This window comes from Lagenorhynchus albirostris, chromosome 1, assembly GCF_949774975.1.
Source record: "Lagenorhynchus albirostris chromosome 1, mLagAlb1.1, whole genome shotgun sequence".
Lineage (NCBI taxonomy): Eukaryota > Metazoa > Chordata > Mammalia > Artiodactyla > Delphinidae > Lagenorhynchus > Lagenorhynchus albirostris.
The window spans coordinates 142,910,408-142,933,941 of NC_083095.1; the positions used below are offsets into that span (position 1 = coordinate 142,910,408).

General features: G+C 46.3%; 1 protein-coding gene across 2 annotated transcripts in view; it reads left to right on the plus strand.

The window, feature by feature from the left end:
- The window catches only part of TTC23 (tetratricopeptide repeat domain 23), a 110,687-nt gene that overhangs the window by 69,561 nt on the left and 17,592 nt on the right, over positions 1 to 23,534 (plus strand). For both annotated transcript variants that reach the window (XM_060155766.1, XM_060155775.1), the window contains exons 8-9: positions 6,371 to 6,476; positions 19,893 to 20,020. In XM_060155766.1, coding sequence (XP_060011749.1) covers positions 6,371 to 6,476; positions 19,893 to 20,020 — 234 coding nt within the window. The remainder of the gene's footprint in view (positions 1 to 6,370; positions 6,477 to 19,892; positions 20,021 to 23,534) is intronic.

Genomic DNA, 23,534 nt, shown 5'->3' on the forward strand with positions numbered 1-23,534 from the left:
GCACAGTGTTAGGCCTGGGACTATGATGGAAGGCTCGGATGTCAGAGGCCCTGCCCTCAAGAAGCAGCCTAGTGAGTGAGACAGAACTTAGTGAAGAATCACACAGATGAATGTAAAACTACCACTGTGAAGTGCACCACAGGGGGAGGTACTGGGTGCTGCGAGAGCTCCCAGCGGGGCAGCCTGAGCTGATGGGGGATCTGATAATGAGACACCCCAAAGGTTGAGGAGAGGGGAACCACTGTGGTGAGAGCCCAGAATGGGTGGCAGGAGATGAAGCTGAGCTGAGAGGGGAACATGGCCAGGCTCTGATCTCGTGTGTGTGTGTGTGTGTATAAGCACATCAGTATTTCTGAGAGGATATGCAGGAAACTGTTGATAGTGGGTAGCTATAAGAAATCAGACTGGAAATGGGGAGAAAAGGGGTTGAGGCTTATAGACACAAAGGACAGGGCATTAAAATTTTTAATTGCTTATTCTTTTCTACTACTTAGGATTTTTAAAAAGTTATATGCAGGTACTACTCTTATAATTTAAAAATATAATTAAGTTTTAAGAAAACACACAGAACAAAAAGACAAAAATATAAGGCCCCAACATGTCTATTTTAGTGCTAACTCTTACAGCGAGTAGGGCCTTTTCTCCCCAGCCCTTTGGAGGAGCTAAAATTGACAACTGGAAAGCTGCCACAGAGATTTTCTCTGACTATTAAAAGAAACTGGCTCAGTCTGGGGCCCTCAGAAACCAGGTTTTGAATGCCCTCTGCACCCAGTTACTTCCCTTGCATCTACTTCCCCCGGGGATTCCCAGCTCCATCGTTTTTTTAGCCAGTGCCCTCCAGCCGCCTCAGTCCCCTATGGTGTGTGTGGCCATGGAAGACTTCCCTACTGGGCAGAGATGGGAGAGGAAAGGAAGTGGCAACCTTGGGCTGCAACATGACCCTGTCTTGAACAAGGATGACAGTCAAAGCCTAAGGGTAGAATGGCCAGCTCTGGCAGAGCTGAGAGAGAAAGCTATGCAGTCTCACAGCTGGTCAGTTATAAGAGAAACACAGCAAGCTCATACCTCATAGTGACAAGTGGACTTGAGCTTCTGTTGAATTAAGGCACAAATTTGAATCAAAGCAGAAACGGAGCCACTTGGTAGAAGGCACTTTAACGTCTGCTCCATCCACTGTCCACTGCCTGACCCCCTCCACAGCGTCTCTCTACAGTCAGTGCTCAGAATTCCATGTGTTGGCAGCTCGCTCTTTCCCTAGCCAGTCTATTTAATTCTGGGCTGAGTCTAATTCTTAGTAACTATTTCTCTGACTCTTAAATAGTTCTTCATTACATTGACTTGAAAATTGCCGTTCTGTGACTTCTACCCTCTAGATAACCAGGTGTTAGATGAGAAAAGCATGCAATTTGAAATCACACGCCTTAATTCAAATCCCTGTTCTGCCATTGACCAACTATGTGACCTTCAGACAGTCGATTACTCTCCTCAAGGCTTCATTTTGCCATCCGTAAATTAGGCAGTTAACATCACTCTCACTGGTCATTTTGAGATTAAGTGGAGCTGGTGTATATCGATGTTATTTCCCTCCTTCCCTCGGTCCCTCCCTGTGCTAGCCCTCAACTTTACAAAGAGATCCTGGCAATTACTATTGTCTTCTCTTTGAGTGTTCTCATCTCCAGGGTAAATAGACCCAGTTTAAGTCCACAAATGTACTTTGAGCTACTTGTGTGCTCTTCACTATGCTATGGGAGAGGAGATTTCCCTCTGAGTCACTGATTCCCCTAATCATTATCAAAGTGGGAAAAAAATCTCTCTCTCCCTCCCCACAAGAGCTGGGGTTCCACACTCAGAACCCACCCAGTGTTTTAAGTTGAGTGTTCATGTGGTGGGGTCTGCCTGCATAAATAGAAACATCCTTTTTAGTAGTCATCGAGTTTTCTCTTCAAGAACTGTTACACATTTTACAAATCCAAGGGGACAGGCCCAGTTAGATAGGAGTCTGCCAGCCCTGGCTCTGGCTGTGTCTATTGACAGCTGGGTTGGCACTGAGGAATCCTTGGTTTCCCCCAGAAACACATAAGAGGACCAGAATGCAACAGCTGCTCTGTACCTTGCCAGGGCTTGAGGCAGTTGGTCTTGTGAATGAGTTTTTTTCAATTAATGACCCTACTCCATGTGGGATATTAAAGGTGTTTTTGTTTTTAACCCAGTACGACATGCTAGCAGCTGAAGAGATTTAAGAATATTAAATGTTCCTCCTCAGCCTCAAGATGACAGTTGATAAACATATAACCATAAGATATCAAAAACTTCAAAGGATGGGAGGAGAGATGCAAGCCCTGGGGTGATTAATAAATAATGAGGAGTGGGCGTAGTCAAGCCGCAGATCCCCAGCGGGGCCTAGTACTCGGGCCACTGTATAAAGCCGGAGAGGCAAGCAGGACTCCTGTAATTCTGTTCACCCTAACAACTAGTCCTTAAATGCTCTCAGATGTATGTAACAAGGATATTTATATTATCTTAGCAAACAAAGTGTTGTTCCAGAATTGTGAACAGTGGTTTAGTTTGGAAAGATTGGGTAATCTAATCACTAGCTTTGTCAACTTTCTCAGTACTCACTCCCTCAGGAGGCCTCCTGCATGGTGTGGTACTGTGGTTGTCAAACTGTGTCACCGCCAACACTCATGTTCCAAGGAGGGTCTTTTGGGGGTGGCTGGATGGAAGCAACTGGGTGGGCTTCCCAGGGTCTTTCTACCTGCTTCAGTGAGAGCAGCTCCACACTTACCTGCTTTGTATGTTAGAGAACCATTCTGTTTGGTATATAAGGGGTTCTTTTGCTTTAAAATCAGAAACTTGAAAAGCAGTGGCATCATGATGTTTGCATCCTTTTATAAGTTGCTTTTCCACTCAGTGGTGTGTTTTTGAAATGTTAATACATATAGATAGAGTTCAATCATTGTATGAATAAACCACAATATATTCGTTCCCCTGCTGATGGATGTTTAGATGCTTCCCCATTTTTCACCATCTCAAATAATGCTTCAGTGGAGTTGAGGGCATTTTCCATATAGACACTGATGGGTGGTGCCCTCTAAGCTGGACCAGAAGGGAAGGGACAGCAGGAGGGGTGGATGGCTAGTGAGATGTGGAGAGTGGACAGAGGATGAGAAGCTGCATGGATGTGATAGAGCCAGGATGCCCCAACAGTCAAACAGGGTCTGTGAGCTGCGGGATCCAGAGGTAGCAAAGATTAAGTGATGATGAGGCCCAGAGCATCATGGGGGACCAGGTGGCTGAGGGTAGGGAGGAAAATAAGCCTGTCAAAACCCAAGAGGCCAAGGTGTTAGCTGGGTCATTCGCTGGGTGTTTTAGTTTGCTCTTTTAGCTCCACTCTGCATCCCTCACTGTGCCCACTTAAGTACAGTGTCAGTGGGCCGCCTTGCCCTCTGGCTGGGAGGCACACAGCCTTGACCTTGGAAGGAGAGAGCACAGCTTATTTATTCCCTCAGCTCCTCCCAGCAAGGTCAGTGCAGGTGGTCTGCATCCATTCACTGAAAGCTACAGCTCCCTCCCCTATAATTCTTCTTTCCAGTTCCAGCAAATGCTCCCTCCCTTGCTCTGCCTGTGATGTTAAAGCAGCCTGTTTGGGGTCCAGCACTCTCTTCCTTAGGTTTCCTCTGTGCAAACTTCTTTTCTTTTATCAACTTCTTTTCCTCTATTCATCTGTTAAACTGTGCCATCTGTTTCTTGCCCAATAGGTGCAGACCAATCTTAGGGATACTGAAATCAATGAAAATGATAACAGGAGGAGGGGTGGAGAGGAAAGTAGTGAGCCGGGTGCTAAAACCTAGTGAGGGGCAGTGTCTGTGAGTTTAGGTAAAATCAAGCTACCCCACATTTTTGTAGTTTGTCTGTAAGCTCCTTTAAAACCAAAAGCCCTGCCTAATCTTTATGTGAATTCCTAGGGTTTGAATAATATCTGGCATGTAGAAAGCATTTAAAAATTAAGATAAGTTGAATTGAATAGGACTGAATTAAATTAAACTGAATTGAATTTTTCTGAATAAATGAGATTGCACATTTTAAACATCATGGGTTCCCTTCTCCACTACCCTCACCCCCCACTCCCGCATATGGTTTTTAGAAACTTTGCGAACATCAAATAACAAATTAGATCAGAGACTGAGTTTCTGAAGTGAATAATGAATATTAAATGTTTGCTTATATTAGCATCTCATACAGCAAAACATTGAAGATTTTGTGATATGTTCAGATCTCCATAAGATTTCAGGATCCATTTTCTTGATAATATGAACATTTTTGCTCATGGAAAACTTTGCTTCCTGTTTCCAAGACAAAAGGCAACTTAGAGAACTCTCAGAACATGTTAATAATTCATTTGAAAGTAATTTTGATAGACATGCATATTTTACATTGCCTCGAATTATAATATTAAGTGGAAACAACATATGAAATCTTTTTGAATTTGAATTTGAGTTTTAATCAATCTAAAATACTGTGTGTAAAATGTCTTTGTAACAAGATGAGTTAAATCTTTTCTGGCATGAGAGGGTGCTCTCTTCAAAAGTGGATTCTAGAGATAGTTAACCCAGGGAAAAGACAAAGTAAACATGATCCATTTGCATTTGGGGTGGGGCAAGCTTTTCCTCTCTTTTTTCCTTTCCCTGAGCACTGAACATTTGATCCTTTCACTCTAACACTGTGTCCTATTTGAAAAGCATTTCCAGTCAGAACTTCAGGCCAAATCGAGGATAATGACCAATTTGGGGTTTTCCAAAATCAAGTATTCAATTTATCTAGATCCTGTAATACAGGGGTCTCCAACCCCCGGGGCGCAGACCGGTACCGGTCCGGGGCCTGTTAGGAACGGGGCCGCACAGCAGGAGATGAGCGGCAAGCAAGGGAAGATTCATTTGCCACCTCCCCATCGCTGGCATTACCTCCTGAACCACGCCCCCCCACCCCCCACCCCCACCCCACCCCTTGTCCGTGGAAAAATTGTCTTCCACGAAACCGGTCCCTGGTGTTAAAAATGTTGGGGACCATTGCTGTAATAAGAAAAGTCATTTTAAAACAAAGGATATTGTTAGCATTTACAAATATGAAATCCTGATTGATCTAACACAGCAATAAAAGTTATTACCAGCAATCTTGATTTGGAGTAGCCCCTATCATAAAAAGTCTAGATCTAGTAACTAGTGGATTTTAACGTATGACAAATGAGGGGACAGTTTAGAGTCTACCCTGCTTATCATCTCAGAAATGTATTAAGCTGGTCATCAGAGGAGCAAGTCTCTATGGCTTTGCTGTCTCACTGCTTGGTCTGGACTAGAAGGTTCTAATGGTATGGCTTTATCTAGTCTAAGATTTAGGCTGTTACTTTTCATTTCTTTTTCATTTGCGATATCGATTTAAATATTTTTGACAATTTTCATTATCCTCATTTTATAGATGAAAAAACTGAGGTTGCTGAGTGGGTGATTTGCCCAAGGTACCTCACAGCTAATAAAGGATGGAGATAAGATTCTGACCTTGATGCTCTGCCTTCAGATTTGCTGTTTCTACCATGTCATGAATGCTGACATTCCTCCTGCCCTGGTGCACACTGCCCAAAGCACCCCGATTCTTTCAGCCTCCAGGAGCTATGACTAATCCATGGGATTATTTACTTGTTTGTTTGCTTAATATCTTTTTATTTGAAGGGATGTAGTTTGTATTTTATTTGAAAGGATTATTTTTATTTTATGTTCATAGATCATACGGTGGTTTTTTCCCCTTAAAGAATTTTTAAATGGGCTTCATTTTCAAGGAACTGAGCTGTTTCCTGTGTTCGGACAGCTCCTGTGGTCCAGTTCGCCGAGGTTATAGGCAAATGAGCTTGGCGGACCAGGCATGGGGGTGGGGTCGGGGTTTCTGTGGGTGAGGCTGCTGACACTGGGGGTAGGTCCCCCTCTCTGGGCTGACCAGTGGGTAGGGTTCTGTGCTTGCCCACTTCCCCTACAGCACAGGCACTTTTTAATCTATCTCCTTCCTCCTGGAAACCCTCCCTCCTCTTCTGCTGACACTGCACTCATGGGAGCATAGACTTTTAAATTATTTACTTAGAAATAAGCCCTGGCCACAGCATCGAGCTATCTGGACTCAGCATCCAGGGCTTGGTGCTTTCTCAACTACACAATGCTTTTGAAACCGAGCTCTCCCAAGAGTTGATTGTGCTTCCACATAAATCATATTGTTTAGCTTGCTAGAAATTTCCTTGACTTTCTGCTTATCGTTCCAAGAATAGTTAGTTCCCTGCTGCTGCTGCCAAGCATGTAAACAAATGTGTGTCTTCTTTCCATGATGACAGGCGCGTCTCATCGTCCTGAGCAGAAACCCCTCTCAAGAGGAGGCAGCCGTGTCCGCACACTCCGTCGCCTGTGCTGCTGTCGCTTCTGGAAGGCCTGAGCACCATGGTGAGAGCGAGAGCGAGCCTTCCGTGGGGGACAGCGAGGCCTGCTCCCTGCCTGTCCCATGTGCGTCGGTATCTGTGGGCTAGCTGCCTTTGGGATGGATGAACAGGTGGATGGAGCTGGGACAGACCCTTCAGAGAGTCTTCTCTGTTAGCTTCACTAGAGTCCAGAGTCCTTTGGTTTCTATCTTTTTTCAGCCTTCCTCTAATCTTTTACTCTCAAATACAGCAAATCTTCATCCAAACATAGCTATCAGAGCCCCAGAGAGTTTGTGCTGGGCTTACAGGGAAATCTACTGGACTTTCAAAGGTGATCTATTTTTAAAGGTTGTGGAGCTACTGTGGCAACGGATCTGACCTGCTGGAACTCCGGCCTCCAGACTCTCACAGGGCTGAGCTTTCAATCAGGATGAACTTACACGGCTTCAGGATTCCAAAAGGAAGTTGTCATTTATGAGTCATATAGTTTTTCTTAGCCCCACATAATAGGTAGAGCAGTGAGCTTGGGAGTTCTTTAATCCCCCATCCTGGGCTCAGAGCATACAATATGCCTCTATTGATGGAGAACATGCATTCTAGTGACTTTCTTTGTTGTTGGTCAGAATATTCATAAACAGAGTATAACTCATAAAGAAGACAAGAGGTATATTCCAAGATGTCAGCTAAAAATACTTATGCATTGTAGGAAAATAAGGTCCAGTGTGCCATCAATTTGAAAATCAGTATCTGGAAGGCTTGAGGTTGAGGTTCAGGGAGTAGGAGCTGGGCTAAGATGAGGAGGCTGGTGGGGGGAGAAGATGAAGGAGGAGCCTCAGTGAGCAGCCTGGTCTGCAGAGGTTCCTGGGCCAGGCAGGGGCTCCTGTCCAGGGAGGAGCTGGGGAAGGGGATACCAGTGTTTATCTTTCTGTCCATCCCACCTTAAAGATCCTTCATTCTGGTCTCCCAGAGCTTTGAGCACCTTCTCAGAGCTGGAGGATAGAGAAGGCAGGCGACCTTCCTTACCTTAACTCCCTAGAACACTCCATACATAGCAATCAACTTCAAAACCTTCAAAGAGCCAACATTTTAACCAGTTTATTGGTGGCTAAAATTCCTTTAATAGGGGAAAAGAACCTTCCATGCCACAAGTATTAATAGGATACTTAAAATGCAAACATGATGGAAACCCCTAGATTAGCAGGAGTCACTAATCTAAATGTCTATAGGAACCAAGTAAGCAATGTGAGTGAAGCGAGTAGTCATTAGAAAACAGTAGCAGCAGCAAGCATAATTATAAATGGCAGCTAACTGTTGGCTGTAATCTGAGAGATGCAATAGGGAGTGGTGAGGACTGTGGCAAACTGGAGAGGCCCGTCCCCTGTCGAAAGTGAGCAGCTGTTATTCAGCTCCAGCCCATTACTGTCATGTGGAAAGCAAGTTTGTATTAGCAGGTCTGTTTTTTCAAGAGAAGGCAGAAATCTGAATTTTTATGTGAAATCAATGCATAGTTGATGGTCACCAAGTCAAATATGTTTCAGGCTCTGAGGGATGCAAAACAAGTGTGAGGGCTAGATCCCTAACTTCTGACCTGGGAAGCATGAGTATAATAAGTGGTTGTCAGGTCCTTCCTGTTTTTCTTGGGGGGCTCATGGGTTGAGAACTGGAAGTTTCTGAGCATTTAAACTGCTGGGGTGTGGGGGAGGGGGTCTACTCCCAGAGAACACCAAGCAACTACAGGAGGCTAAGACCAGAGACCATCTTTGCCTAGAGGGATTCTGGTTTGCCAGCATCTCAGCTAGTGCTCAGTGTACACACCTGATAAATGTATGGATTAGGTGGGGAACAATAGAAATCATGTCCCTAAAATACTTGTTTCTTGTAGCTGCAAAGTTAGACCATTCTGCTTTGTGTAATTATAGAATCAGAAACAATCCAATTATGTATTTTTTTCTAAGTTTTCCAGTCTAAATATGGTGTTGGTATAGCCTCCCCTGTAAATAGAGAATGCCACTAATACCTACTTGATACAGATAATTAGGTCTGTGAAAATTTAATGACCTCACACAGTAATAATAGCGAATTCTTACATAGTACATACTGTCATGGTTCTAACCATGTTATATTTATTAACTCAGTTAATCCTCACCACAGCTCTGTGAGTTTGGTACAAGTGTTCCCAGTTTTCAGATGGAGAAACTAAGGCACAGAGGGTTAGGTAATTTCCCAAGAGCCATAGCCAGGGAGTGGTAGACTTGAACCTAGGCTCTTGACCTCCATGCTATATTATAAGGACTGGCACTGCACATGCCCTTTTCCCTTCTTTCCCCTCCCAAAGAGTGTGTGGCTTTGGGGAGAGAAAGGGACTTGAGAAGAGCAACGGTGGCCCAAGGAAACCAGTTTGAGTGCCGTCTGGGAAGGGGCCAGCCCAGGATCGTGCACAGGCTCTCAGCCCCCCATTCTGCCCCGTGTCTCTTTGGCAGCTCAGACTGTTTGGTGACCTGCACCCAGAAAGCCTACTTGCCAGTCAGTATCTGAAGGGGGAGGAGAATGAATAGGGAAGGATAAGAAAAAAACGTCCCCCAAGAGCAGGGAGTTAGACAGTTGCAACTGGCTTTGCAGATTAGGAAGGGGGTCACTTCTGCCTGAGGCCTGGAGGATCGATTGCTTGAAACATATTGACTCACAGAGGCCTCAGGAACCCGAACCAGCAGGAATCATAACAACAATCATACTAGCAATGATGACAACAGCAGTAGCAGGGGTCGAGCGCCCGTTGTATGCAGGTGCTGGCACTCTCACAAACATGCCCATTTAATCCTAACAAGCCTTGGAGGCAAGATGACCTCCCATTTTACAAAGGAGCTAACACAGCCAGCTCTCCATACCACCAGCACCATCAGTCAATATCCTCTCTACTCATTGCTCTACCCAAGAGGGACAAAGCCCCAATCAGTGTAAGGATGCTCCCTTCTCAGACTCAGCTTCCGCTAATCAGAAGACACTGGAAATGTCTATCACCTTGACACCAACAGGAAGAGAGTTTACTGAAGGCTTGAAGGCGAGTCAACACTAAGTGAGGAGGCTGGGCAGAGAAGCTGTCGGATCAAAACAGATGCTTGTGCAGAGGCAGCATGAAGCCCTGGAGCAGGGGCAGAGAGGCGCACCAGCCCTTGCCCCTAAGGCCTCAAGCCAACCATTGAAATGGGCACATCAGAAAAGAATCAAAGCAAAGAGAAACCACAGACTATTCCTACTGTGTTAACAAGCTTGAATGTGCTGCCGTGGGAATCTTTGTTCTCTTGGTGACAAACATGGGGAAGACTGTGAACAATGAGCTGTCCGGCTGGCATTTTAAGATAGTTTGTTCCGGCTCTTATCTGCTAAGCTCAGTGGCCTGGGCCCAGAGGGTACAGCCGTGTTCCATGCATGGACTCAGCTTCCCCGAAAAAGCAGGAAGGAGCGGAGTCCCCCACAGCCAGGAGCTGCAGTGGCAGTGGGCAGGCGCCTTCCCACCGTCTTTCAGGGGGCCTGGTTTTCATGTCCTTGCTGTCCCCTCACACACAGCCAATGCGATAATGAGAGAAGCCCACCCAGGGCTGAGGTTTCTCCAGGCCTCTGCTACCTCCTGGAAGGGGAAAGGAAAGGCAGGAATTTGGAATTTATCTTTGTCTGACAACTAAGTGGGGGACCAGCCTCCCCACCCTAGCTCTCACCCAGGCAGGTCTCTCTGGCCTGGACTTTGGTCATTTGTGGTTCAGAAGTGCCAGCCAGATCTCCTGGGAGCAAATCTGCACCTTCCACTGAGTGCCAAGGGATCCACGTGCACGGGGATCTCAACTCTGCTCTCCTATGCTTAAACTAGTCTGTGCCAAGTACAGTTTGTTTGTTTTTTAAAGAATCGTTAATAGGAAAAATTTCTCATCTAGGGATTCTCCATAGCCTACTTGCTAAATGTCCATTGAAGGCATTGCCCTCGGACAAACAAAACGCCACTGGCCAAGAAGCCAGTGTGTTTCAGGCTCCACAATCAAACTAATCCCTTTGCTCTGTGCCTTCCTGTATTCCTTATGCAGACAAAACTGCCTTAGAAGTCACGAAGTTTTGTGATTGCATAAGGGCTCCCAATTCAGGCTTGTAGAATGTCACTAACCTGAGCCTGGCCAGCTTCCCGGAGCAGCCATAGACAAACTTGGTATTAACAGCTCTCCCAACCCTGCTAAGTCTCCAGGCATTGGCCTTGTGTTTATAACTCTTCTCCTAAAGGATATTAAAATGAAATGGGCTGAAGCCAAGTACATTTCAGTGTAAACCTCTGAGAGGCAGAGCCTGCTGAGCACGGGTGGCCTTGTTTGGAAGTGGCCCCATCTGTGGTGTGGGGTCCAGCAGGCCAGGGAGCTCTGTAGGTTCCAGAGACAGCAGAAGGGAATGGGTTATGCCCCTGCCCGCCTTGGGGCAGGGGGTGGGATCCCTGGCTATATGGACAGACTCATGGGCATGGGGTGCATTCCCAAGATATAACTCCCTATGCACGGATACGTATGTCTTCTGGGCCCCCACTTGTCCTGGCCTCTCCCCTCCTTTTATACAGTAGACACGAAATATGTAAGTATCTGAAGGTAGGCTCTGCATCTCCATGGAGTCTCCTCTTTTTTACCCCCCGCGATCACCGCTTTTCTCAGCTCTTCCTCTGTGGCCTGCTCCTCAGCTTGCCCCATGCTGGGCCCTGCCCCACCCGCAGCCTACTCCCTGCTCATGGGGTTACTGATGCTCCTTGAGCCCCATGTGTCTCAGCGAGACTGGAAATCAGACAGACGCACCCAGCTCCAGTGGGCTCCTGACAGGTAATGTGGCCACCTGGGAGCAGCCACGGTAAGGTGGTCTTCACCTTCCTGTGGCCCTCCTTGACTGCCTGTGCTGCCTCTGTCGCCCACCTCCAACCTGAGGCCTCCAAGTGGGGCTTGTGGTGCAGGCCTGCAGTGGGAATGAGTGTAAGCTGCTGCTGGCCACACCCACCCACCTCTCCCTTCCTCCTCACTATTCGCCTCTCCCTCTCTCTTCCTCCTCGGCCTTCCCACCCACTTCAAGTCCTGTGTGTTCTGAGAGATGCTTCCTCAGCTCCTACTCAGGGCCCGCTTCTTATTACAAAATGCCCAGCCAGCCTGAGCCTGGTGCCTGAGCTCCCCAAGCAGATGTCAGCTTCCATCCTGCTCAGTGCTCCACAGGCCAGGTGGGAAGGGGAAGCAGCAGAGAGAGAGCGGTGGGTGAGGCCAGAGAAGAAAAGGGAAGCCTCTTACCCTGTTTTCCACCATCGTTAGTAGGACCCCCTCTCAGAAACCTCTGGAAGGCACCTTAAAGCACATCCCATGTAGAGGACTGGAGTCCAAGGTGTGTCCAGCATCACGCTGGCAATTAGAGACAAAGCAAGGCCTTAGACAGAGGCCAGGCGCTGCCTACCTGACCACACTCCAGAGCCAGAGAGGTCGTGGCTCTGAGGGTGCTCTGTCCTCAGAGGTCCAGGGAGCCCGGAAGCCCCAAAGGTGGGGGCAGGTGTGGGCTGCAGGGGTTGGCAGCTCTTGAGACCAGCAGAGGAGTAGAAGGTGTGGCCTTTTCCACCCCAAGTCTGTGCTGTTGGTCTCTCTTCACCGAGGGACAACCTGTGGCAGAACTGAAACCTCACTGAGCTTTGCTTACAAACTGCCTTTCATCTTTGTGTCTGAGAACAAAGTCTGCGGCTTTATCCCTCTCCTAGGGAGGATGATGGGCTCTCTGATAACCACTATTATGAGGCTCTGGTGTTTCACTTTTGTGCTGGATAATAATTTATGTTCAGAACTTCTCAGAAACGCCTAAGTTATTTATACCCTGACTTGGCTTCAAAACATATTATTAGGGCAGCTTATGGAAATGACATATACTTCACCAAGACAAGCAACTGTGGCAATAGGCCTGAGGCGCTGGGCACCTGATCACTACTGGGTGGCCCCAAGTGGGACTCTGGGTGGTGTTGGGGGTGGAGGGAAGTCCTGATCAGCTTCCTGGTGGTGAGGACATTCAAGGCAGGCAGTCCCTATGGTGACTGAGCCCAGACCAGGCCTGTGGGCACCAGGCACTATGCAGACACTTCATGCACACTTTGCTGTGTGAGCCTCACCCAGCCTGCCGCCATCTTGGTCACCTTACTCTACTGATGCAAACCTGCCCCCAGAGATGGCCATGAACTTCCAGGGACCACACAGCTCAGGAGCAGCAGGTCTACTGCTCCCGGATGCCCTGTCCAGGCCCTGTGAAAACATTCCTCTTGAAGGTGGCCTCCAGTGTGGACCACTGAGGGCCACGCAATGAGGAGTCAGCCTGTCCAGGGCTTCGTCTGTCCTCAGGCTACTCTGTGACCCCCACAAGGCTGCCAGGCAGCCTCAGGGCAGCTGCCTGTGCAAAAGCCCCAGGCAGTTCCCAGCAGGGTCTAAATGGGTTCAATCCATTTGTTCGCTGGATGATAGCGCTCCTCTGGGTTAATGCCAGGATAGGATTTGAGACTTTCCATATTCAAATTCCCTGGAGTCCTTAATGCTTTTGCAGTTAGTGCAGAGTACAGTTTCTGAAGACTTACAAAAGATAATTGTCACATTGTACACACAGGCCTCCCTCATAATGAGAGCTGTCCTCACTGTTCCAACTCTTGCCTTGGGACAGCCTCAAGAAAATGAGCCCAGGGTCACTGGAATTTATTTTAATTAAAAGCCTCCTGACCTCCTGGGTGCCAAATCGTAACCCCACATTCCTCTTGCTCTTTGAATGGAGCCCTGTTTTCTTTTGCCTGTATATGAACATACAGATGGAATAGAGTTTGAAGGGGCCTCCGGGAGACATTAAGCCACCTTGCCCGCTGGGCCACACTTACCCCCTCACCCTAACTCACAGACAGCCCCAACATTCTGCGGGAATGAAAATGGGAGAAGATTCATGGCCTTGGAACACTTGTGCCACTAGGGCTCAGATTTACAAGCTAAGTCATGCTCCTGTGCTTTAGAAAATGACCTCATCTCTTGCCGACGCCACCAGCATCAGGTTGCCGAGGCTCTTTGTGAACCCACACCCAACTTCAGGCACAAGGTCTGTGACAAGAAGTGGCATCCCACCCCAGGGGCTGTGACCTCCTGTCCCTCTGGAAACCCCACTGTCACTTGTGTCAGGTGGACCTCCTGGGGGATGCCCACTCCCAGGAGAACCAGCTCTGCTTCTTAGGGAGTCACTCCTTAGCTGTAATAATAGGACAAATTTGCTCTCCCCTCGAAGACTAATCATGGGATTCATAGTTCAGAAAGCTAATTTAGGGGCCTGGGGGATGGGGGGAAAATAAGTCAGGGTCTTGCAATAAAAGAGCTTTCCTATATCCCAGGTAAAAATAAAAGTGGTTTCAAATTTACAGACAGGGATGACGCTCACAGTGTATGCCCTGGACCTTTCACTGTTCCCGAGCCCTAGGCTCTTCTCATATATAAGGGTCCTGACATGATGCCTGACATGTGGTCCGCTTGTATGTGACAATAGCTGTCAGAGACCCCCCCTCCCTGGCCTTGCCCCCCGGTGACTAGAGACCTCCCAGGAACAGAAATGGAAGAAACTTGGACCTTTTGAGAAGCTGAGGACTCTGAAACGGGGAAAGGGGAGCAGCAACCTTAGGAGCTGACCCCAGAGGGCAGATTCCCAGTCAGGGCCTGTCTCTGACGTCTCACCACAAAGCCTTGCTTTTTTCCACTTCAGTAGCCATGTAACCTTAGTTTGAGTAATAAATTCCTTCCTTCCCCCAACCCCTTCCTTCCTCCCTCACTTCCAGTCCCTCTTCCAGAGATCCAAATATGCTAACAAGCATCCTCTTTGGAAAATGTGACTAGGCCTCCCTGAGTTAGAGGTTTGAGCCATTTACACACGAGTATGAGTTAGGCCAAGGAGCTTCCTTTCTCCCAGCATTCTGTGAGATCAGGTACACAATGGAAAGGGGCATCTGGCACTAAGCTCTATGGGACCAGCCGAAACGGGGTGGTTTTTTCGGGGGAAGGGGTGTTGGTCAGCATGTGACTGCCAGGGGAAGGAATACTAAGAGGTGGGAGAACTTTACCAGAGAGGGGCTGGAAAGGGACAAAGCGCAGCTATGTCCACCTGTGTCTGAGAGTCCAGCTCCTTACCCAGGAAAGGAGGGAAATGCTTCCCATCCCTTTTGATCTCTTCCTTTTTCTGAGCCTGGCACCACTTCTTCTGCAAAAGCCCAGGGTCAGAAACTCAGTTCTTACCTGTTCAGTCCCAACTCCTTCCTATGCCCTTTACAACTACAGGTCTTCAGAGCAAGGGCTCATGTCTGGGGAATGAGGCTGAGACTCGGAAAAGCTTCTACTCTTCAAGAAGGGCTCAGTTACATTCTTTGGTTAATTCCCAATTAGACAGAAAACTAAAATATCAACAGTACTCCATTCCTGAATAGACTTGTTAATTTTTAGACATGGAACATACATCTCTGTAATGCTTTTAGAATCAACAAAATAAGTGCCACATCATCCCCACATTTGCTGTCATCAGATTATCAAAGCAACCAAAGTTAATACATGGTCTGAACATTTAATCTATAATATTTTCTCCCATGAGCCAGCAAGGACTAAAGAGATGTAACACTTTTCATGTACAGTAGTAAAATTTTCTCCTACCAAGAAAAAATTTGAGTAATACTCTAGAAATCCATCAGCTGGTCTGGCAGTGGGTAGACCCCCATTGAAAGAGTGGAGCAGGGACTCCAGTTCAATAGACTCCTGTCTAGTCACAAAGTCTGGGGCCAGTCAGCACCGAGACCTCTCTGAAAGGCAGCACTTCCCAGCCTAATTCTCGCTTCTATCTGGCAACTGCCTAGACCCTAAGCAAAGTAAATCTTGCAGATAAATGAAACTTACTTGTTTTCACACCTAAGTTTTCTTTAGGTTGCCTGGATTTGACAGACACATTTGCCAAGTGTTTACTTCTCTCCTTTCTACAACAGATCACATGGGATGTACTTGAATCGTTTCTGGAGACCCACCGTGCTCATTGTGAATTTCAGGGCTGGAGCTCTTGAGGTGTACAGAGCCGTTTATCCGCACATGATCCCAGGCTTCTGTGCCTTTTGACCACTCTGTTTTCCAAGTGTTCCTGTCCTCTCCATGTCCATCTCTGCTTCCAGTGTGCCTGCTGGTCAGCCTAGTATGGATGAGGGAGGCCCATAGCCACAGTGATCGAAACTGTCCCTGAAACTAAAATGGTTAACAGTTACTGAGCACTGACTAGGTGTCAGGCACGTCATCAGTTGTGTGTGCATTAACCCATTTACTCCTTACAACAACCCTATAATGGAGGCGCTAGCCTAAAGGTTCCTCTTTGAGTGAAAAAGCCGAGGCCAACAATGGAGGCGCACAGCCAGAAGGCGGCAGCGCTGGAGCCTGACGCAGGCAGCCCCTGACCTGCAGAGCCTGCCCTCCTTCCCACTCACTGCCGCCTCCAGAAGCGACCACAGTCTGCGCAGGCCGGCCCCTTCCTTGCTCCTCCATGAATTCTGGAGCCCTGCGTTCATGGAGGCCTCTTTGGAAGCACCTGGCATTCACATCACAGTCTGAGAAAAACTAATTTGAGGGCCCACTCTTTGGAAGAATATCCAAATAGATAACACACTGTCCTGTCTAATCAAGAGAAATGGGGAGAAGGCACAAAAACAATATTAGAGATGAGAAAGGGAAAATAATCAAATACAGAGGAAGTCTAAAGAAGCCAAAGAAAACATCTGAGCTTTTTGCTCATGTGTATTTGTGCTACACAGTACATATGAGATGTCCAAATGGAAATGTTAAGTAGACCATTGTATGTATGGTTCACAATCGTCCCCAACAAACTTTACGTACTGTCATGTGTCCCCCTGAGGTTTTCTCCAGCAGGCACTTCAGGGTGGAGGGGGGAGGTGTCCCACATCCCTGAGGGAGGAAGACAATCACATTTCCCTCTGCTAGAGCAGGGGTCAGCAAACTTACGGTCCACACGCTAATGCAGCTCCCCACCCATGTTTGTAAACAGTTTTCTTGGCACACAGCCAAGCTCCATTTCACATGTCACCTCTGGCTGTTTTTTTGCTGCAGTAGAGACCATTTAGTCCTCAAAGCCTAAAATATTTACCATCTGGTCCTTTACGGAATAAGTTTGCTACCCCTGTGCTGGAGTCCTATAATTTTTCCACTTTCAGGCTAGTTTCTACTTTATACACATTCTTTTTCTTATATTCTTTTCCATTATGGTTTATCACAGGATATTGAATATAGTTCCCTGTGCTATACAGTAGGACCTGTTGTTTATCCATCCTCTATATAATAGTTTACATCTGCTAACTCCAAACTCCCAGTCCTTCCCTCCCCCACCCCCAGTCCCCTTGGCAACCACAGGTCTCTTCTCTATGTCTGTGAGTCTATTTATAATTCATAGATAGGTTCATTTGTGCTATATTTTAGATTCCACATATAAGTGATATCATATGGTATTTGTCTTTCTCTTTCTGACTTATTTCACTTAGTATGATAATCTCTAGTTGCATCCATGTTGCTGCAAACAGCATTATTTCATTCTTTTTTATGGCTGAGTAATATTCCATTGTATATATGTACCACATCTTCTTTATCCATTCATCTGTCAGTGGACATTTAGGTTGTTTCCATGTTTTGGCTACTGTGAATAGTGCTGCTGTGAACATAGCAATGCATGTATCTTTTTGAATTATAGTTTTGTCTGGGTATATGCCCTGGAGTGGGATTGCTAGATCTTATGGTAATTCTATTTTTAGTTTTACCTAAGTAAAAACAGTTTGGAGACAGAGCTTGCTAGGAATGCATATTTCTCTTTACGAAATGTCTCAACAGAATTCATTGATAAATGCTAATAGCTTCTTTTCAAAAGACATCTTAAGATTTTGTACTTATTCTATCGAAGAAATGGTCTGACTTCTTCTTAGTATCATCCACATAAAATGAACTATGTTTAAGACTTAGAGGAAACAAGGTAAGTGGGCTTTTCTTTTTTCCTAAGTGGTCCACAGTTTCCACCATCTGCCAGGCCCTCTGATGTTTTTTTCCGAAGAAAGAAATAACCCTGGGGGATCCCAGATGCTTCTTCCCTTCTACAGCTTTCCCAACATCCTCTCCTCCACCAGTGTTTTTTTGTTTTTTTGTTTTTTTGAGCTTGGCAAGACTCAGCATAATAAATTAATATGAAAAGGTGGAAAAGAATTAAGTGCTAGAAGTTTCTACACTGAGTAACAGTGAGGAACCTCCACACTGTTTCCATAGTGGCTGCACCGACTTGCATTACCACCAACAGTGTAAGAGGGCTCCCTTTTCTCCACACCCTTTCCAGCATTTGTTATTTGTAGACTTTTTAACAATGGCCATTCTGACTGGTGTGAGGTGATACCTCTTTGTAGTTTTGGCTTGCATTTCTCTAATAATTAGTGATGTTGAGCATCTTTTCATGTGCCTACTGGACGTCTGTATGTCTTCTTTGGAGAAAAGTCTATTAAGGTCTTCTGCCCATTTTTCTATGGGGTTGTTTGGTTTTTTTGTTGTTGAGTTGTATGAGTTACTTGTATATTTTGGAGATTAGGCCCTTAGTTTCTACCTTATTGGTTCAGAATTTCCAAACCAAGGGAATTCCCTGGCTGTCCAGTGGTTAGGACTCTGTGCTTTCACTGCCATGGGCCTGGGTTCAGTCCCTGGTCGGGGAACTAAGATCCCACAAGCTTTGCAGCACAGCAGGAAGGAAGGGAGGGAGGGAGGGTGGGAAAGAAGGAAAAAAGGAAAGAAGGGAAGGAGGGAGGGAGGGAGGGAGGGAGAGGGATGTAGAACAATTTAAAACAAAAAAAGAACTTCCAAATCATGTAGGTGGTGCAGATTCAGCCCTCAAACATGTGCCTGCCTCACGTGCAGTGTCCCAGTTTCTTTCAGATGCTCTTTTTCTAGCCATGGCCTCTGGAGGGACAGCCTTGAGGCTTCTCCTTGGACCAGCGCAATTGTTCTTATCTCAATTTTAGGGATTCCTGGCTATATTGGTTTTCTTTTGCTGCATAGCAAATTATGGTTGTTTAAACACCCAGTTTAAGCTCACAGTTCTGTCAGTCAGAAGTCTAGCATGGTAAGGCTGGCGTCTCTGCTCAGGCTAAAATCAAGTTGTCAGCCAGCTACATTCTCATCTGGATCATGGAGTCCTTTTCTAAGCTCATCCCTGTTATTATCAGGATTCAGTTCTTTGTGGTTGTAGGACTGAACTCCCCATTTTCTTGCTAACTGTTGACCTCTCTCAGCTCCTATGGGCCACTCTTGAGTCCTTGTACCATGGTCCCCTCCATCTCAGCAATGGAGAACCTCCTTTTCAAATCCCTTTCATGTTTCGAATCTCTCTGCCTTCCTTTTCTGCCTCCAACTGAAGAAAACTCTGCTTTTAAAGGGCCGGTGTCATTAGGTTATGCCCAAGGGGTAATCTTGCTTTCTCACAGTCAACTGTGCCATATAACATAATCTTATGACAGGAGTAATATCTCAGCATATTTATAAGTTCCACCCATAATCAAAGAGGAGGGCATAATCAAGGTTGAGGGTCATTTGGGGACATCCTAGAAATCTGCCTATAACACTGGATTTTTGCAGGGAGCCCCATTCCAGCTTCCTACCACACAGAGGCCTCAGGCTTCATCTCCAGCCCTACTCAGGCTTATCAAACCCCATCTTGGAATATAGTACACATTTTTCCTAATCCCCTCGTAGACCATTCAGCTTTAGCTCCCCTTCCCTGCTTTGGCTTTTAGTTTCCTCTTCATTTTCCATACCTGAGATTTTCCTTTTTTTGCTTTCAAGATTTGCAAATATTTCAAATATTTTTGTTATATTATAACCAGTATGCTTAAGTGTTTGGAATGGTTGAGGTTTTTCCTTCAGCAGCGTGTCAGCCATATTTTCCAGAATTTTAGGGTTATCAAGCTACATTCCAAGATTACAGAGTCCACTGAAGTCAGTGGATCCTTGGAGTCCTAACCCCAGTGAGGAGTGACCAGAGTTTTACAAAGAATTAATGGTTAATCAATCTGAAAATTTAACAATGTGTCAGGTCTAGGGGATAGTTTCCCTGTTTGTATTAACTTTGCTTACTGTATCACTGGGAAAGGGAAGATGTATGAAAACCAACGAAAATAAATTGCAGTATCTTTCTGAGAACTAGACCCTGTCTAATAAAACAGTCAGATTAATTGACAAAAGACAGTTTCCTTAACTGGGTTATCTTGTCCAATTACTTATTATTTTCATATCATTCACCATGACTAAACACATAGTTATTCTGTTTCCATTTCAAATCTGCAAGCTGTTTTCAAAATTGTTGTTGTGATGCTTTTCTTCAGATGTGGCTGAGCAGTATTTTCAAGATAGCATGGCTAATCTTAAGGATGCTGAAGGGATAGGAAAAGCCAAATTTCTTTCAATTCAAGATGATTATTGCCATTTTCTACAAGTCACTGGACAAAAAGAGGTAAGTGAGTTTGGACCACAGCTGACTAGTTCTTTACCTGGGCGACCCAGTTGATATCCAAAGGGCTACTCCTGCACTCTGAAAGCATTAAGCATCTACCATGTGCAAGGCATGTGCCAGGCTCCACGGGGAGAGGGATAAATAAAGCCAGGCAGCCACTCTTGGGCAGCTCCCAGATATTCGCTCTTGGGAAACAAAAAAGTTCATGAGAATGTAGATGCCATGTCCACCTGCAGAGTATCTTAAAGGACTAGAAACCTTGAGAACCCACTGGACAGACTCTGCTTACCGCAGCCTGTGGTTCTGGCTGGCATAGAGGGTGGAAGTTAGTGTGTCTAATTCCTCTCTTACTATCTTAGCTAATGGATGAAATTTGCATATCTAATAAGAACTACACAGTGCAGAAGTTACGGCTCACTGTCCGTTGAACCATACAGGCATGTTTTCCATGGCTTGTAAAAATGGAACCAGACCCAGAATTTATATTGATTGGTACTTAAACCCCTGGGAACTTATTCCATAAAAAGCCTAACAACTACCAGATACCCACATGCTTCATTTATACAGATATTTTTTTCAACTCTAACCTGTCAATGGGACCTCCCTGGTGGTCCAGTGGTAAAGAATCCGTCTTCCAATGCATGGGACATGGGTTCGATTCCTGGTCAGGGAACTAAGATCCCACATGCCATGGAGCAACAAAGCCTGCACACCACAACTACTGAGTTTGCGCGGCTCAACAAGAGAGCCCACATGCCGCAAACTACAGAGCCCACGCACCCTGGAGCCCGTGTGCCACAACTAGAGAGAGAAAACCTGCATGCTACAACTAGAGAGAAGCCCACGTGCCACAATGAAAGATGCCGCATGCCACAACTAAGACCCGACGCAGCCAAATAAATAAATACTTTTTAAAAAACAAAAAACCTCTAACCTGTCAAGGCAAGTCCTTGAGATGAAAACCTTTTTATTTCCTCTGCTATTATGTAGACCTTCTCCCCGACAGCTCTCTCCTAACCCTTAATCCTTCACCCTTCTCTCAGTTGATGTGAGCTTAAGGAACATAGGTTTTTAATCTAGATGCACGAATGTTCGTCAGGCCAAAGTCGGGCTACAGTAACCATAACAAATGGAGTTTCCATATTTTTCTGGATCACCCAACCAAGTAGAGAGGGGCCTTCCAGTGGCCTCAGATTCCAGAACATCTCTAGAAGTTCTATGTGGAGTGCTCAGGGCAGAAATCTGAGGGGAATTCTGCCCCCATCATGCCTCACCCCTTCCAGCTCATCAGTCATTTTTACCTTCAAAATGCCCCTTGAATCCATCCATTGGTTGCCATCTCCACCTCTGTCAGTCATCATCTCCCAACTGGACCTCTCTAACAAACTCTGGCTCCCCAGCTGCTGCTTCCACTCTTGCCCTTTTCTAATCCATTCTGAATAAGGAAACCATGTTGATCTTTGCAAAAAGCACATCTGATCAGTGGACTCCCATTTGTAAAATACTACACTGGCTCCTCAGAGCCCTTAAGATAAGCCAGAATCCCACATTGCCCACAATACCTTGCACGTTATGGATTCTGCTGACATTTCCAGTCTCATTTTTGCCCCCTCCCCTGATCTGTGTTCCAGCCACAGTGGCCTTTTCTAATCCCCGCTTCTGGGCAGCATCAGCTTTTGTCTCCCACTCTTGGAAGGTTCTTCCTCATTGATCTCCTGGCTAATGCAGATCCATCCTTCAGGACTCACCAGCTTGCCCGATTCCCCTCCCTCAGGCTTCATTAGATTCTCTCCACTATTCTTCATCATAGAATCCTGTCTGATATAATTATATAACAGAGTAATGTATTACAATAATATATTGTGGACAGTTACTGTCTCTCCCTGACTAGACCAAATTCCATGACAGCAGGGACTCTCTTATTCATGGTGAGGGAGCGTTGAGCCAATGGGTGGATGGATGCTTGGCTATGGGCTGTCTGACTGCTCTGGCTGCCACAGGGCATCCACCCTTTTCCCCATTCCTGTCTGGCTTCCTGCCCTGGTGTCTGTCATCACAGCTGCCACACCTCACTGCCCTTGCCCAAGTCACCCAAATCAGTGGCATTGATCTAAAGATGTGCCTCACTTCCTGAAGCCTCCCCTGGAGATTTTAGCAAACTGGCTCTTTTCATTCTACAGCCCCTGCCAGCCCTTCTGGTGCCCTTATAAGAATAGACAAAGCTGCCTCTTCCTCAGGTGGGTGCAGTCCGTGCCAGGGCACATTGCTTATAGAGCGGAACACGGGCCGGACTTCAGCCCTCCTCATTCTCCTGCCAGGCACCCTTGTGCGTGACACAATCTGTCCAACCAAATGTGTCACCTTGTGTTATGCTCACTCTTGGTTACAGACCTCACTGTGGGTTCCAGCAGGAGCTGGCCAATGGGGCCGGGCCCAAGGACAGTCCCAGGCACGAGCACAAGGATGTGCTCAGACCACCTCAGATGTGTCACAGCCTACATGTGGGCTAGGACCCTTTGCCAACAGGAAGGTGATCCTTGGGAAGGAAAATGCCTTTTAAGGTAAAATGTAAGTGAAGTTTACTTTGCCACAGGTTAAAAGATACTCCGTGTTAAGATACTCTTCTAGTTGTGCTGCTCTGCTGCTCAGGAATCTTCTCTGACTTCTTACTCCCCATAAGAAAATCTAAACTCCTCAGCCTGGCATGAAGGTCTCCACCACCAGCCCAGCCCGTGACTCCTGCCTCATCTCCCTCTGCTCCTCTTCCTACTTTCTCTGCTATAGTCAAATTAGTCCCCTCACTGGCCTTGAATGTGCCGTGTGCTTCCCCCAGCTCCCACTGTGCTCCCAGGTTCCCATGCCCTCTTCTTGGTCCACCTAAATCCTATTTATTCTTCACTTCTCTCCATTAAGCTTTTCTAACTCTCAGAGACTATCACTGTCTCTTTCCTTTAAACCCATATCCATGTGGCATCTCTTCCATTGCCATCTTGACTTGCCATTCAAGTTCATGCACATCTATCTCTATTTTCATCAATCAGGCTGTAAATGGCGTTGAGAGCTTCATTTAGGAAAAGGTGTCTGGCTCTTCTTTCCATCATTGGCTCCTCCAAGCCTGACAACCAATTTTCATGGAAGAATTGCCAAACCCAACAGTTGCATCACAGACACTGGGAAGGGACACGACAGGCTTTAGCATCAGGCAAGACCCATACCAAGGTGGGTCACACACTTCACAATTTACAGTTTCTCTTCCCCAGCAGTGATTTATCTTTCCATCTGAGAAATTGTTTCTGCCTTAACAGTGCCTTTTACCGTGGTTCCCTGATCCCACCCCCAGCACCTAATTCATATTCTTGCCAATAAACTGAGTAAAGGCCTTGCGAACTCCTCTATCTGGGGAGCGCCAGCAGGATGCCTTCAGGGCTATGCAGTGGGCAAGGCTCCTTCACTGGTTCCTGCTTTATTTGGCTCTATTTTTCTTTTAAGGTCCACTTATTTCTCCCATGTATTT